Genomic DNA, 16,671 nt, shown 5'->3' on the forward strand with positions numbered 1-16,671 from the left:
TATTATTATTATTATTATTATTATTATATTGTTATTATTATTATTATTATTTTCTTCTTATTATATTATTATTGTTATTATATTGTTATTATTATTATTATATTTTATTATTGTTACTAAATTAGTATTATTATTATTACTATATTATTATTATTATATTTTATTAGTTTTATTATATTGTTATTATTATTATATTGTTACTATATTATTATTATTATATATTATTAGTTTTATTATATTGTTATTATTGTTATATTATTATTATTATTATATAATTGTTATTATTATTATTATATTGTTATTATTATATTATTATTATTATATTGTTATTGTTATTATTTTTTTTATTATTGTCATTAGTATTATTATTATTATAAGATCAAGATCGCACAACCAAACAAAAGCATCTGAAAAAGAACTGCTCTGGTTTACATTTCTTCTGCTAATCAAGCATTACATGCAACTCCAACTGACTTTTAATTCTCCGGCTTCACTGCTCACAAACGAAATCATGGCAGATTCTCATGTTAAACACGTCATAGTGCAGATTAAGCAGTACACGTAAGACGCTTATTATTAAATGAATGTGGTCATAATGTGTGTGCAGGTCTGATCAGCTCCAGCTTTCTTACTGCATCCGGAAATCACCGCTGTGTCCGAACCCTCGTCCACCTCTGCAGGAGTGACCGACCACAATGGATCACGTTCCAGCACTTAAACTTCCTCAAGCGCCAGGTACCACTCTCATGTCTGCTCAGAACGCCGTGACCGGTTTGACCCGGTTTCACTCAATGACTCAATGATTTTCTCTTGTCCTGTCCTGTAGTACGTGACCACCGCTGGCGTTCTGAGCCAGAGAGCTCGACCCAAACAGGAACCCGTGAGTGCAGTCCTGGAGGAGAGGGACGATCCGGTTATCCAGCGGGTCAAAGAGGTGCCGGGTGTTAAGGCTGTGCCCGGGGTGGCACCGCCAGGCGCCGATGACGAGCCCGAGGCGGTCAGGCTGGCCCGGATAGAGGCCCGGCAGTGGAAGGAGCTGAGCGTGAACGTCTCGGAGTTACCGGGGATCTACGCTCGCCTCTCCAAAATCAAACTCACAGGTATGTTCTCGTTCCTCTTTACCGGGGCTGGAAAGGCGCCCGGTGTTTCCAGGAGGTGCCAGGCAATGCTATTCTCTCATTTTTATTTTCTTTTTTCCTCTCATTTTTATTTTTCTTTCATTTTTATTTTCTTTTTCTCTCATTTTTTTCTTTTTTTCTCTCATTTTTATTTCATGTTTCTCATTTTTATTTTATGTTTCTCATTTTTATTTTTCTCTCTCTTTCTTTTTTCTTTCTTATTTTTATTTTTATTTTTTCCTCTTATTTTATTTTACTTTTCTCTCTAATTTTAATTTTTTTTCTTGCTCAGTTTTCTTTTCTTTTTTTCTTTCTTATTTTTCTTTTCTTTTTTCTTTTTTTCTCATTTTTTTCTACACATTTTTAATTCCTTTTTCTCTCATTTTATTTTCATTCTCTCATTTTTTTCTTGCTCATTTTTATTATCAATTTCAATTTTCTTTTTCTCTTAAATTTTTATTTAATTTTTCTCTCTTATTTTTATTTTATTTTTCTTTCATTTTTTTTCTTTTTCTCTCATTTTCATTTTATTTTTCTCTCTCATTGTTATTTTATTTTTCCCTCTTGCAACCCTTCCTAATAAAGTTGCCAGTGTGTATAAACACACTTTATTTAAAGATCCCAACAACACAGCTGCACCTGCTACACTCACACTCACACCGTTTACTTCACCTGTCCTCCTGGAAACACCGGGCGTCCTGCCAGCCTTGATTATTCGAATAGTGTCTGTTTCTAACACTCTAGGACTCCAGTGAACCACAGTTAGAGCCAAGCGAGAACCTCAAATGTGCTACCAGCTCATTCAGCTTTTATAGTTGTGAAGCCAGGTTACTCCCATATACCCGTAGTTTTGGAATAAGTCCGGCAAACTCATGGTCAGGTGTCCATATGCTTTTGACCCTTATTGACGTTTCATTCACGGTCCTCTTTTTTTTTGCCCCGCAGCATTGGTGGTCACGACAGCGGCGGCGGGATACGCTATGGCTCCTGTGCCCTTCGACCCCATCACCTTCGCTCTGGCCACGCTGGGAACAGGCCTCTGCTCATGCAGTGCAAACTCAATTAACCAGGTCAGTCGTTTTACTTACACACACACACACACACACACACACACATAGAAGAAATGACTGAATCAAGTTCTGAATCACTTGGTTGGCATGTTGACATGAATGCCCGTTCTGGTTCTGCTCGACCCTTATAGCTATTAAACAGTTCCTATATACTACAGCAGGTCATGTGACCCTGACGAATGATGCCCCGTTGGCACATCGGTTCATATTCACGCCCAATTCTGTCACGCCCAGTAGGGTGGCATAGCACCTTACGCAAACACCAATGTGGCCTCTTATGGTATGACAAACGGCTTTTCAATAAAGCTAAAAACAAAGACACGGTAATCAGCAGCTTTCATCATCTGGCGCACATCACATCTACACAACAGCGGTAATGACTGGCGCCCACCTCGGCCCTGACCCGGGCTGTATTAGAGCACAGACGTAGCCTGTAATTTTCAGAAGGTTGTGATTACGACGCCGTGTCCTCCCCTCAGGGGTGTGGAATGTAGCTTACCTCACTGCTCTGACTCTAAATGTACATTCCTCCATCGTTTACTTCACCTGTCCTGAACCTGACCCGCGTCTCATAACACGCACCTCTGCGTCCCTGTCAATTAGGGAAGGGCCCGAATGTTTGAGGAGAAATGTGACTCTCTGTGGACTCTTAGGACTCTTTGTGGACTCCCTGTGGACTCTCAGGACTCTCTGTGGACTCTCAGGATTTTCTGTGGACTTTTGGGGCTCCCTGTGGACTCTCAGGACTCTCTGTGGACTCTCAGGATTTTCTGTGGACTTTTGGGGCTCTCTGTGGACTCTCTGAACTCTCTGTGGACTCTCAGGACATTGATTCTTGACGTCAGGGTTTCAGAGATGCTTTTTTTGTGGTCGTTACGCAGCAGCATTTGCAGCAAAGCTTCACTCCTCACACAAGGGATTAGTCAAGGACCTCGTCCGCTCCTTTATCTCGTGTCCTAATAATTACGCTCCGCTTCGGTTACTGCTTCATGTGTTCGTACACTCAGGGTTAAAGCCTCTCGATGAAAGCCGCTTCTCTCTCGGGAGACGTTTGAGTTTTTCATGTCTGGATTTAAATTTCCTTCAAACACGATGAAGAGTCACGTCACTTTACATTCAGCATTTATTCAACACTCCAGTGTTCAGAGAGAAGAGGAACAAGAGAAAAAAATACAAATATTAGCAGAAAATAAGGAAAAATAAAATTAAAATTTTTTTTAAAAATAAAAAACTGAGAGCTGAAAATAAAAATGTAAAAAAGGAAAAATTTAAATGTGGAAAAATTTAACTTCTTTGGTCGGCGGAGCGTCTACACAGACAGCATTGGCTGTGTGACATCTGAAGGAGGTGAAGGAACATTGAGGAAAGATCAAAGAAACATCAAGGAAAGATTTAAGAAAGATCGAGGAAAGATCAAAAGAACATTGAGGAAAGATTGAGGCAAGATCAAAGAAAGATTAAGGTAAGATCAAAGAAAGATCGAGGAAAGATCAAAGGAACATTGAGGAAAGATCAAAGAAAGATTGAGGAAAGATCAAAGGAACATTGAGGAAGGATTTAAAAAAGATCGAGGAAAGATCAAAGAAACTTCAAGGAAAGATTTAAGAACGATCGAGGAAAGATCAGAGGAACATTGAGGAAAGATCAAAGAAAGATTGAGGAAAGATCGAGGAAAGATCAAAGAAAGATTAAGGTAAGATCAAAGAAAGATCGAGGAAAGATCAAAGAAAGATTGAGGAAAGATTTACGAAAGATCGAGGAAAGATCAAAGGGGTGAAACAAAGAAACAAAAGAATAAAGAAAACAAAGGAAAATTTCCTATGTTGACCAAGACAATTAAAGTAAAATAATAAATGTATTGAAAGAACGAACATTATAATAATAAAATGTGTAATAATAGTATTAATATTAATAATAATAATAAAAACAGAAGGTGAAAGAAATTCTAAGAACATGAGATGTTGCTTGTCTGTAGTTTGGGCTCTAGGTGTGATATATATATTTCCTTTTCTCTATATAATAACATACACACACAACACCCCATCACCTGCCTCACAGAGACGCTAACTCTTTGATCTGTCGTGCACAGTCTCAGCTGCTCCGCCATGCTCACTCGCACCCACCTTTACCTGAACACACGCTAAATCAACACACCTTCCTCAGTCACTTCACGCCTCTCAGATCCAGGACGAGGTGCAGGAAGCCGCTCTGTGATGTGGTGCCAGCGTGCACTTCTTCAAAAACTCCACTCCAGCACGGGCAGCGGGATCAAAGACGCCCCGCCACGCCTCACCGAGGATCACTACAGACGCTAAGGGGGGTAAATCAAAGCGGAGGCGGGCCGTGCCAAATAGCACTTCCTTTAGAGACCACATCAGGGTCCAGCATCAAAAAATATCAACCCGCTGGTTCATTAAACACTTACAGACCTGTGAAATCCAAAAACCTAAAGAGAAATGCAGGAGAAAGGAAAGAATCCAAACACAATAAATTTAGAACAAAATAAAAAATAATAAAACATGGAAAGGATAACAATAATTTCAATACAATAATAATAATAATATAATTAATAATAATGTAATTCCAATAATTAATAATAATATAATTAATAATAATGTAATTAATTCCAATAATTAATAATAATAATGTAGTTAATTCTAATAATTATTAATAATAATATAATAATAATAATGTAAGTAATTCTAATATTAATAATAATATAATTAATGATAATAATAATGTAATTAATTCTAATCATTAATAATACTATAATTAATAAAAATAATAATAATAATGTAATTAATTTTGATAATTGTTAATAATAATAATAATAATAATGTACACAGTAATTAATAATAATATAATAATAATAATGTAAGTAATTCTAATAATTAATAATAATATAATTAATTATAATAATGTAAGTAATTCTAATATTAATAATAATCTAAATTAATAATAATAATAAAGTAATTCTAATAATTAATAGTAATAATAATAATGTAAGTAATAATTAATAATAATATCATTAATAATAGTACTGTAATTAATTCTAATAATTAATAACACTATAATTATTGATAATAATTGATAATAATAATAAAATAAGTAATATTAATAATAATTATTATTATAATGATAATGGAAAAATATAATCATTACATTTTTTTATTCTCCCAAAAATCATGCAAAAGGTGGATTGGCTGATCCCAGTTCCTTTAGTGATTGCAAGCACGATCGTTTCTAACCCACGGATGGATCGTGGCCTGCGCAGGAAGAAATGATTCTCAGCCAAAACCTAAATTACAGCTGGATGGGTTTTTGACTCCGTTCCTTCATCCGGCTCCACGTTCCACCATCACTCCCAGTCTCCGGGCGCATTTTTCCAAATTTCCAGATAGCTGGCGAAACTGGGACCGGTTTCCATCCAGTATTTTTATGTGAGAGGCACAAAGAACAAGCAACGATTTCACAATTTATTCATCAAACAACAGCAGCCACCACACAGTCAGGAGCTTCATCCAAAACCAAAACCACCGACTGTTCCACCACGGCCAGTTCCCACCCGCTCGCCCCCTCCCATTTAAACCAGCGTCGTTTCCATTCACATCTTCTTACACCTCCATTACAGGAGGATCTAAACCCCGCTAATCTTGTGGTCATTTTGAGTCCAACGTTTAACAGATGACTTGATCGGGCTCAGCAATAAAGCCAGAAGTATGTGGACACCTAAACTTCCGTATGTATTTAGACCATGGGCTTTTATTAATATCAGATTCATGTTGAACCCTTTTTTTGCTTCTAAATCAGAAAGAAAAAGGGCTTTCCACACACACTCCACACAGGAAGGACCTGGACCACTCTACCTGAGATTCGAACCCAGGACCTTCTCTGTGCTGCCCACTGAGCCACCGTGCTGCCCTATTCTGTTGATATTGTGAATGGAACTAGTTTTACTGACATCATATCAGATGTTCTATCATTTTTCAGATGATTTTAGTCGAATCTGCCGCCCCAGCAGGGTTTTATCTTTCCGTCTGTGATCCACGCTCGATCCCGAGCCGGTTTGACCCATCGCTCTCACTTTATTTTTGCCTTCAGTTTAAAGTACACAAATGATTCATTCCAAACGAATCTTTTCATTAATCAGATTCACACAAACATGCTCAGCTTGGATTGGAACGTTTCCAGCTGTAATGGTTCAGGACTGGAAATTCCCATGTGAGATAAGATGTCTGGAACCGACCCCCCCCCCCCACACACACACACACACACAACTTCAGGGGCTCCTCGAGTCGTTCTAATGCTGATATAAAAGGGCCGTTTGATAAAATTAAACTGCATTTTTTTATCTTTGTTCAGCGTTGAATCTAGAAACACACACACACACACACACACAGTTTACTATTTAGGACGCGTATCGATCAGTCTGAGGCAGCTTTGTTTTATTTTACAAGGTTTCTAAGTGAAAGAAATAGAGTCCAGTATGTGAGTACCAGGACTGAGTAACAAGTGACTCACAGACAGACACAGATGGGTAGATGGATGGACGGATAGACAGACAGACAGACAGACAGACAGACACACACACACACACACACACACACACACACATACATATACAGACAGACAGACTGGGAGACAAAGACTAACAAACAGCCAGACAGAGACTAAGAGACAGACACATAGATAGACTAGACAGACAGACAGATATAGATAGACAGACAGACAGACAGACAGACAGACAGACAGAGATAGATAGATAGATAGATAGATAGATAGATAGATAGATAGACAGATAGACAGATAGACAGACGGATGGCTAGACAGACAGATAGAATAGAATCTTTGTCACTATACAATAAATATATTATAAAAAATAAATAAATAAATAGATAGATGCCTAGATAGACAGACAGACAGACGGAGAGAGACAGACAGATAGATAGAGACAGAGACAGACAGACAGAGACAGATAGATAGGTAGACAGACAGATAGATATGTAGGTAGGCAGACAGAGACAGACCGTTAGACAGTTAGACAGACAGATAGACAGAAAAACAGATAGATAGACAGATAGAGAGAGAGAGAGAGAGAGAGAGAGAAAGAGACAGACAGATAGATAAATAGGTAGATGGACGGATGGACACATACAGACAGACTGATAGATAGAGGTCAGTACAATTAAGCACATTTTCCCATGAATGTAGTTGGACCCTGATGACGGCACATCAAGCTTCCCGCTCCATACGGCTCATATATACTGTTCAACAATATTCCGGAAAGAGCTTCTGATTCCCAGAATCCAATTCCTGAACTGGATCCTCATCTGTGTGTTCGAAACGTCTCTTCAGACGTACACATCGACCGGCGCGGGTACATTTCGTTGATTAGTTATCGTGTCGTTGCGCGAGTCAAGGGTAAAGATTCGTGCGGAGTCTTTAACCTTTACCCTCTTTATTATATCCAAGATAAATTACATTACTGCGTCTCGGAGAACAACACAAACCTCAGAACAGCGAGTCTGTACGCTTCACTAATAATACCGTTCCGCTCGGGACGTACGTGCGTATGAATAAAATATCACCCATATCCATAATGCGCGTAGATCCGCTCCAGGCAGCGTGGCATCGCCTCGGCAGGGGCAGCGGAGAAGACGTAATTATAATATGGATCGGGTCTTGGCAATATCATGACCATATCTCATGTATATTGCGGCGTCGGAGCATTTCCCTGATTAAAATCGCTCCACTGTCTTGCCAGTCAGGGTCACGTGAAGGTCATCAGCTGGAAATCGAATGCAAAGTCACATTGATGCACAGCTGACGTTTTGTCAAACGCATTGACCTGCGATTGGCTCTCGGAGGTTTGCTTTACCCATTTTTATCCGTATTCCCGGACCCGAAATGTACTTCCAGACATCGTATTTCCGACCTGAGGAGCGTCTGTGGTCTCCCAGAACCTGATCCAGTGTTTGTTCTGGCTTTCAGATTTAAACCTGCGTCCGCATCCGATTTTTAGGTTCAGGAACTTTGTAGCGTTTATGTTGTTTGAAAACAAACGGACTTCCAAAGAACAGTTGCTAGTCAGCGCTGTTGAACCACAGTCGTGCTGCAGTGTGGCCGTGCATTCGTTCAGCTGATAAACTCGACGTCCAAAGTGGACGCCACCCTTAGACATCCAGTCTCTGGTCAAATCGGTCTTTTTACATTTTCATGATCTCTGGCCGATGTAGGGAATGTAGCTCGGGGTGAAGTACATGCTTTGCATGTATGAGTTTCAGGGTTTGATCCCTGGAATCTGCGTTTAGGTGTTTTAGATCTAGGGACAATCCAAGAGTCCATTTAGTTATGGGTTGCCCAGCAGTGGCAACCTGGGCTTTGTTGGGCTTGAACTGGTGAACCGTTTATTATTAGTCTAGTATTTTAACCACTTTGGTATGCTTCTACTACATACCAGATTAATACCTATATATATATTGTTTATCAGCTTCACTTACCATATAGAAGCACTTGTAGTTCTACAATTACTGACTGTAGTCCATCAGTTTCTCTGCATGCTTTGTTACCCCCCTTTCATGCTGTTCTTCAATGGTCAGGACCACCACAGAGCAGGTATAATTTAGGTGGTGGATCATTCTCAGAACTGCAGTGACACTGACATGGTGGTGGTGTGTTAGTGTGTGTTGTCCTGGTATGAGGGGATCAGACACAGCAGCGCTCCTGGAGTTTTTAACTCACTGTCCACTCTATTAGACACTCCTACCTAGTCGGTCCACCTTGTAGATGTAAAGTCAGAGACGGTCCCAGGATGCTGCCCATGAGGTGCTGTTGGCTGGATATTTTGGGTTGGTGGACTATTCTCAGTCCAGCAGTGACAGTGAGGTGTTTAAAAACCACTCATACTAGCACCATGTCAGTGTCACTGCAGTTCTGAGAATGATCCACCACCTAAATTATACCTGCTCTGTGGTGGTCCTGTGAGAGTCCTGACCATTGAAGAACAGCATGAAAGGGGGGTAACAAAGCATGCAGAGAAACAGATGGACTACAGTCAGTAATTGTAGAACTACAAAGTGCTTCTATATGGGAAGTGGAGCTGATAAAATGGACAGTGATCCAAAATGGATCTGGGTTTATATTCACTAACACCTTTGAAATAAGTTAAAACCAAAAGGCTTCCACATGCATCCCATAATTCAGCGACTTTTCACTTGAGAGCACTTATCCACCGGCGCTGTCCTCCTTGATCATCTGAAAGTGCTCGTGTATAATGGTGGAGGAACTTGCTCCTGTCTTTCTTGACCTCTCAGGTTAATGCATGTGCTGAAGGCTGAAGATCAGAAAGGATTAGAACTTCCTCCTAGACCAGTTCTGGATTCTCTCCTGGTTTTCTTACATGTTCAGTTGGGTGGAAATCCCTGGCTGCGCTTCGTCGCTTTTCGTTTGCTTTTCCTTTTGTTCCTCGGGTGGAACCTACCTTCTGGGGACGTTCTTTACTTGTAGACTAGGTAAACATAAACACGTAAACCCGACGACCACCGTTAGATCACAGGTCGAGCTCTTTGTTCAGCTTCTTGGCACGTTCAGCAGAAAGCTCTGCGATGTGACCTGGTGATATACCTAGTTATAGGTACAAATCTGAATAAATGTACACCCTGAACACGTCTGGGTGAAGCTCCTCATAAGGGTTTCGGTTGATCTGCCACCTTGGATCATTAGATTAAAGAGGAAACAACACTTGTGGTAATATTTCAGTTTTCCAGTTATCTACAGTCCAATCACAGCATGTATCAGTTATCTATCAGTGGCCGAGTTGTGCCTGTAGGTCTTTCTTTTGTTCCTTGGATCGAACCTACCTTCTGGGCACGTTCTTGCAAGCGATCAGTCAGGTCGTCTAAACACAAAGCTGCGATTCCGATCACTAAGAACAAGTAGACTGAGCACCAAGCGTCATTTGTGTCCAGAACTTGCCAATTTTATGCAAATTAGATGACAGTGATTGACTTCTGTAGGTTCGTTTGACCAAAAGGTGGACGCCTAGTGGAGGACGGGTCCATTCTGGAGTCCTGGTCCAATAACAGATGCTTTTATTCAAAGCAACTTAGAACTGTATCTCATACAATGCATTTGATTGAGAATTAAAGAGCTTGGTGGTGTTGGGATTTGATCCAATGACCTTCCTATCTCTAGTCCAGTAACCTCAACCCTTAAGCTATCACTGCTATTTAGGATAGGGCTGTTAATGATTAAGGGTAACCAATAGAGAAATCATTGTTTGATTAACACTGGTGGTTAGAAAGGTCATTTAAGTTCATTCCCATGACTGGCACCTAGGTAGGTACAAATCTGAATAAATGTACACCCTGAACACTTCTGGGTGAAGCTCCTCATGAGGGTTTTGGTTGATCTACCATCCTTTATCATTAGATTAAAGAGAAAACAGCTATTTTTGTGGTAATATTCCAGTTTTCCAGTTATCTAGTCCAATCCCAGCATGTAGCAGTTATCTCTCAGTATATTCACTCTGGTCCTTTAGGCAACTTCGGTGTTTTGGGGGTCCTCACTGCCTAAATTTACGAGCAGATTCTTCACCGCGGACCCCTCGGCTGTTAAAACGAGTTCTCCGGTTCTCCGGCGCCGGCCCTGGTTCCCATGCGTCTCGTTTAAAGGTAGATCTTTACTGAGCCTCCTTTTGTCCATCTCTCTCTCGATCTCCCGACGGAGGTGTCGGCCAATAGCCCTAGGAACACTCCATTTACCGCCGAGATGCGTGGCTAATTAACAAAAGCGCCTCTGTTAGCGCCGGGCCTGTCGGCTAGCCCCGGAATGCTAATTCCAACCCGCCGGAGTCGTCCGACCTTCGTTTCGTTTAGCGCGTGGGTATCCACGGTCGGTAGGCCCAGGGTCACGTGGTCGGAACTCACTCCGGCTCACGACGGGCCGGTTGGTTTGCAGAACTGACAGAGATTATGAGCGGTGGTTTATGGTACAGCAGATGGGCACTGCCACAGATTCCTAATTTAGGACGTTGGTGGACACTTTCATATCCGCTTAGGTGCCAGACTCGTCAGCTGCGCTCCTACACGTGGATTGAAAAGCCTTTTATTCATCGTTGAGGCCTCTTTCGGCAGGATGATGCGCCCTGCTACAAAGCAGAAACGCTTCAGGAACGGTTTGAGGAGCACAACGACGAGTTTGAGGTGTTGACTTGGCCTCCAAGTTCCCCAGATCTCAATCCGATCGAGCATCTGTGGGACGTGCTGGACAAACAAATCCGATCCATGGAGGCTCCACCTCACAACTTACAGGAGTTAAAGGATCTGCTGCTGACATCTCGGTGCCAGATACCACAGCACACCTTCAGGGGTCTAGTGGAGTCCATGCCTCGACGGGTCAGGGCTGTCAGCCTTGTTTCTACACTCACTGTCCATTTTATCAGCTCCACTTACCATATAGAAGCACTTTGTAGTTCTACAATTACTGACTGTAGTCCATCTGTTTCTCTACATACTTCGTTACTCCCCTTTCACCCTGTTCTTCAATGGTCAGGACCTCCACAGGACCACCACAGAGCAGGTATTATTTAGGTGTTGGATCATTCTCAGCACTGCAGTGACACTGACATGGTGGTGGTGTGTTAGTGTGTGTTGTGCCGGTATGAGTGGATCAGACACAGCAGCGCTGCTGGAGTTTTTAAACACCGTGTCCACTCACCGTCCACTCTATTAGACACTCCTACCTAGTCGGTCCACCTTGTAGATGTAAAGTCAGAGACGATCGCTCATCTATTGCTGCTGTTTGAGTCGGTCATCTTGTAGACCTTTATTGATGGTCACAGGACGCTGTTGGGTTGATATTTTTGGTTGGTGGACTAATTTCAGTCCAGCATTGACTGTGAGGTGTTTAAAAACTTCAGCACATACCAGCACAACACACACTAACACACCACCACCATGTCAGTGTCACTGCAGTGCTGAGAATGATCCACCACCTAAATAATACCTGGTCCTGTGGGGGTCCTGACCATCGAAGAACAGCATGAAAGGGGGCTAACAAAGCATGTAGAGAAACAGATGGACTACAGTCAGTAATTGTAGAACTGCAAAGTGCTTCTATATGGGAAGTGTATATATATGAAGCCATTCTAGAAGAGTGAAGGCTGTTGAAGTGTCTACATACTTATGGTTATATAATGGACATGTAGCTTTGCATCCTCTGAGTTACTCCTAAAATGTAAATCGTCTCCCCCAGTTCCTCTGCGCTACCCCTATAGTTGGTGTAGCAAACGTAACTTAGGTGCACAGGTTCCTCCATGCATATTCCGGCGCCCATCAGTGACAGCCTGACGTTCCTGTCCGCCCCGAAATGATCTACGTCTTTAAAAGCATTCCTCAGGGCGGGACTCGGCCGATTGGGACACTTCCTAATGCGAACGGAGTGGAAGGTGAAGTTTCCACATCAAGGTCCTGAACGCTTCATCTAGACCCTGGATCCGTCTGGATCCAGCTGCTCTCCGGCCCGCCCTCCTCCACGTGTTCCTCAGAAGTCGTGCTTCTCCCACACTTATTGGGATTAAAAGATGACAGACTCAAGGCCAGCCATATCCTGTGTAGGAAGAGGAAGTACTTTGTTAGTTAGCGAGACGGCCTTTGTTGTGGGGACGAGGGTGGCGGCGATCTGAGCTGGCTGTGCCTTTGTGAAGTTACCAGACCTGACCGCCGTGCTTCATCAACAGGGTTGGGCTTCATATCGATGACGGAACTGTTTCTGGAACCGTATTTCTGTGCTGCTCAAGTGCATCAAGCCCTGACGCCCGGTTCCTCTTGGTTCTTCAGCTCACCTGTTCACACCTTTCACCAGAGATCAAAGAAGAACGTTAATTTAGGTTCCTTTAAGAGTTTGTAGGCAACATTCACAATTCTGCTCCTTCATATATAGACACATTAAGTTGGAATAACTCAGGTGGTGGTGGCTTAGTGGTTTAAATACTGGATTAGCACAATGCCAGGAATTGTGGGTTAAGGGCCTTGCTCAGGGGCCCAACTGTGGCAATCTGGCAGTGGTAGGAATGAACTGGCAACCTACCGATTGTAAGTCGAGTATCTTAACCGTTTCTCATTGTCTTGTTATGACTTCTCTGTGTCCGTATAAATAGGGCTTTCAAATTTCTATTCGATTTAGGAAACAGTACAGTACATGGAGCAGTCGTGTCCGGCCAAGGTCAGGAAGAAACCCCAGAAATGGTCTGGATGGTCAGTTGTTATTCTAAAGGTCAAGCTTTACATCCCTGTGGACTTGAAGACTGAAATGCTCCTGCTGCCTTCCTGTACCGGAGCTATTTCTGTCCTTCCGGTCGTCCTCTTATCTCGCCCCGTCTGTACCCAGTTAGGTCCTGACAGGCACCGTTTTGCTCCTTCTCTGGGACAGATGGTTTATCGCTCGCTCTGAGGACCCGGCGGAGGAGCTAACAAGGCGAGTCTGAGTGAGGGATGAGGAGAAAACGAGCGCAGGACCTCTCGGAGGCTTTCAGAGGCTCTCCGAGGCCCAGAGCACTAACTGCTGCAGGACGGCGGATGACGGGACACTCCGAGCGCCTCTCCGGGCTCTTCTGACCACCTTGTGCGCCTGTTACTCAAAACATGGATTATTCATGGTGCTTCTTCACAGTCTTGCTTTTACGAGTCCTCGAGCCGCCAAAGCCGCCGCGCCTCCCCCGCGTCGCTCGTGTGCAGGTTAATGTGAGGTCCCCGTACGAGCCGGGCACGCGTATTTAACTCGGCTCAGACCCCATCCATTAGCGCGCGGCTAATAATAGGGTAGGCGGCCGCGGCCCGGCTTCTTAGAAGCTTGTTATATGGATTTGAGAAACCGCGATTAGAGTGTGCGGCGTAATTGCCGGCTTGATGCTGGACAGGGTGGCACTGAAGGGGGTGGTTCCCTCTCCATAACATCAGGCCTTTTCTTTACACCCGTTCTGTACACAGGGATGGATTACATGCTGCAGGGTTTTTGCAGCGTCACCATGTAACAGTGATAAATAAAAAGACATGTTTCAGTAAAGACTCGTGTATGATTGGTAAAGACTCGTGTATAATGAATGGTAAAGACTCGTGTATGATGAGTGGTAAAGACTCGTGTATGATGAGTGGTAAAGACTTGTGTATGATGAGTGGTAAAGACTCGTGTATGGTGAACGGTAAAGACTCGTGTATGATGAACGGTAAAGGCTCGTGTATGATGAACGGTAAAGACTCGTGTATGATGAACGGTAAAGGCTCGTGTATGATGAGTGGTAAAGACTCGTGTATGATAAGTGGTAAAGACTCGTGTATGATGAATGGTAAAGACTCGTGTATGATGAATGGTAAAGACTCGTGTATGATCAACGGTAAAGGCTCGTGTATGATGAATGGTAAAGACTCGTGTATGATGAACGGTAAAGACTCATGTATGATGAACGGTAAAGACTCATGTATGATGAACGGTAAAGACACGTGTATAATGAACGGTAAAGACTCATGTATGATGAACGGTAAAGACACGTGTATGATGAACGGTAAAGACTCGTGTATGATGAACGGTAGAGACTCGTGTATGATGAACGGTAGAGACTCGTGTATGATGAACGGTAAAGACTCGTGTATGATGAATGGTTAAGACTCGTGTATGATGAACGGTAAAGACTCGTGTATGATGAACGGTAAAGACTCGTGTATGATGAACGGTAAAGACTCGTGTATGATGAATGGTTAAGACTTGTGTATGATGAACGGTAAAGACTCGTGTATGATGAACGGTAAAGACTTGTGTATGATGAATGGTAAAGACTCGTGTATGATGAATGGTAAAGACTTGTGTATGATGAATGGTTAAGACTTGTGTATGATGAACGGTAAAGACTCGTATATGATGAGTGGTAAAGACTCGTGTATGATGAACGGTAAAGACTCGTGTATGATGAACGGTAAAGACTCGTGTATGATGAACGGTAAAGACTCGTGTATGATGAACGGTAAAGACTTGTGTATGATGAATGGTTAAGACTTGTGTATGATGAACGGTAAAGACTTGTGTATGATAAACGGTAAAGACTCGTGTATGATGAATGGTAAAGACTCGTATATGATGAGTGGTAAAGACTCGTGTATGATCAATGGTAAAGACTCGTGTATGATGACTTGATGTACGAAGCAAGATAACTAATCAACTTTGTGGAAATCTGTAGCTCCCATAATGCACATCTGCTCATTATACTCATCTTCAATTTTTTTTTTCTTTTTGAAATACCTCATCAGTTCAGATCAGCTGACCGAACTCCTTCACGGCAGACGCCAGCAGGGCTCTTTGTCTTTGAAGACGTCTCATCCTTTATTCTACCCTCTTTGTCCCGTCTGGCGCGCGTCTGTGTGCGTTATCAGTCGGCCGGGGCGGCAGCAGGTACGCAGGTGGCCTTGAGACGGGGGCCGGGTGAATCGGGCGGCTGATTACGGAATGCGTACGCTCAGAGAGGTCTCGGTCGTGCCGCGGTCTTTGCGGTTTGGAACAATAAGCCGTTTGATTTGCAGACGTTTGTGACCTGTGTCCTGGCATGTCCACAAACTGCTGATAAAACATGGGGGGTAAAGAACACACAAAGGGAAGAATCTCTGAGCTCCTGAGGTTTGTGTGACTGTGTGGTGGGTGAAAGAAATGATGTTTTTTAACCATATTTTTGGCTGATCTTCTGGAAAAGTGGTTCCTTCGAGTTCCTTACTTACTAAACTTACTTACTTACTTCTCTTACTAAAATACACTTTATCATAAATACTTATTCACTTTTAAAAGGTCGTAGCCATGAATTGAACCACACTTCTTCATGCCAGACGCCAGCAGCTTTTTAGTTCAGGCTGTTTGATTGCTTGACTGGTTCCTCGTCCTGGCTGTTTGGTTGGATCATGGGGTGATTTGTTTGGTTTATTAGTTGGGGGTTTGGCTGGTTGGCAGGTCCACTGTGGTCCAGTGATTTGATTGGTTGATAGGTCTTTAGCAGAATGACGTCTGCTAGGATAATGAAGCCGCCTCCAGTGGGATGTGTGTCCCTGTTTAGTCATGACACGTGGTTTATTGAGAGCTGTTTTAATTGATTAGATGGTTTGTCTTGGTTTAATTGTTCTTCTGGTTAGTTAGTTGTTTGGTTTGGCAAAACGTAATCAAAATACACCAATACGCCAAAATTAATGTATTCTAGAGGCTTATGAGCTAGACTCGTACACTGTTTGTATTTATTTATTTATGTATTTATTCATTTATTTATTGGGGGCGGCTCCATGGCTCGGTGGGTAGCACTGTCGCCTCACACCAAGAAGTCCTGGGTTTGTTTGCATGTCCTCCCCGTGTCTGATTGAGTTTCCTCCGGGAGCTCCGGTTTCCGTCCACAGTCCAAAAACATGCAGTCAGGTTAATTGGAGACACTGAATTGTCCTATAGGTGAATGGGTGTAT

General features: G+C 42.4%; 1 protein-coding gene across 1 annotated transcript in view; it reads left to right on the plus strand.

Annotated features, from left to right (window-relative positions):
* LOC134321174 (protoheme IX farnesyltransferase, mitochondrial) overlaps nt 1-16,671 on the plus strand; it is a 38,112-nt gene that overhangs the window by 637 nt on the left and 20,804 nt on the right. The window contains exons 2-4 of the mRNA XM_063002772.1: nt 608-735; nt 827-1,100; nt 2,064-2,188. Coding sequence (XP_062858842.1) covers nt 608-735; nt 827-1,100; nt 2,064-2,188 — 527 coding nt within the window. The remainder of the gene's footprint in view (nt 1-607; nt 736-826; nt 1,101-2,063; nt 2,189-16,671) is intronic.

Source organism: Trichomycterus rosablanca, chromosome 10 (assembly GCF_030014385.1).
Source record: "Trichomycterus rosablanca isolate fTriRos1 chromosome 10, fTriRos1.hap1, whole genome shotgun sequence".
NCBI classification, from domain to species: Eukaryota; Metazoa; Chordata; class Actinopteri; order Siluriformes; family Trichomycteridae; genus Trichomycterus; species Trichomycterus rosablanca.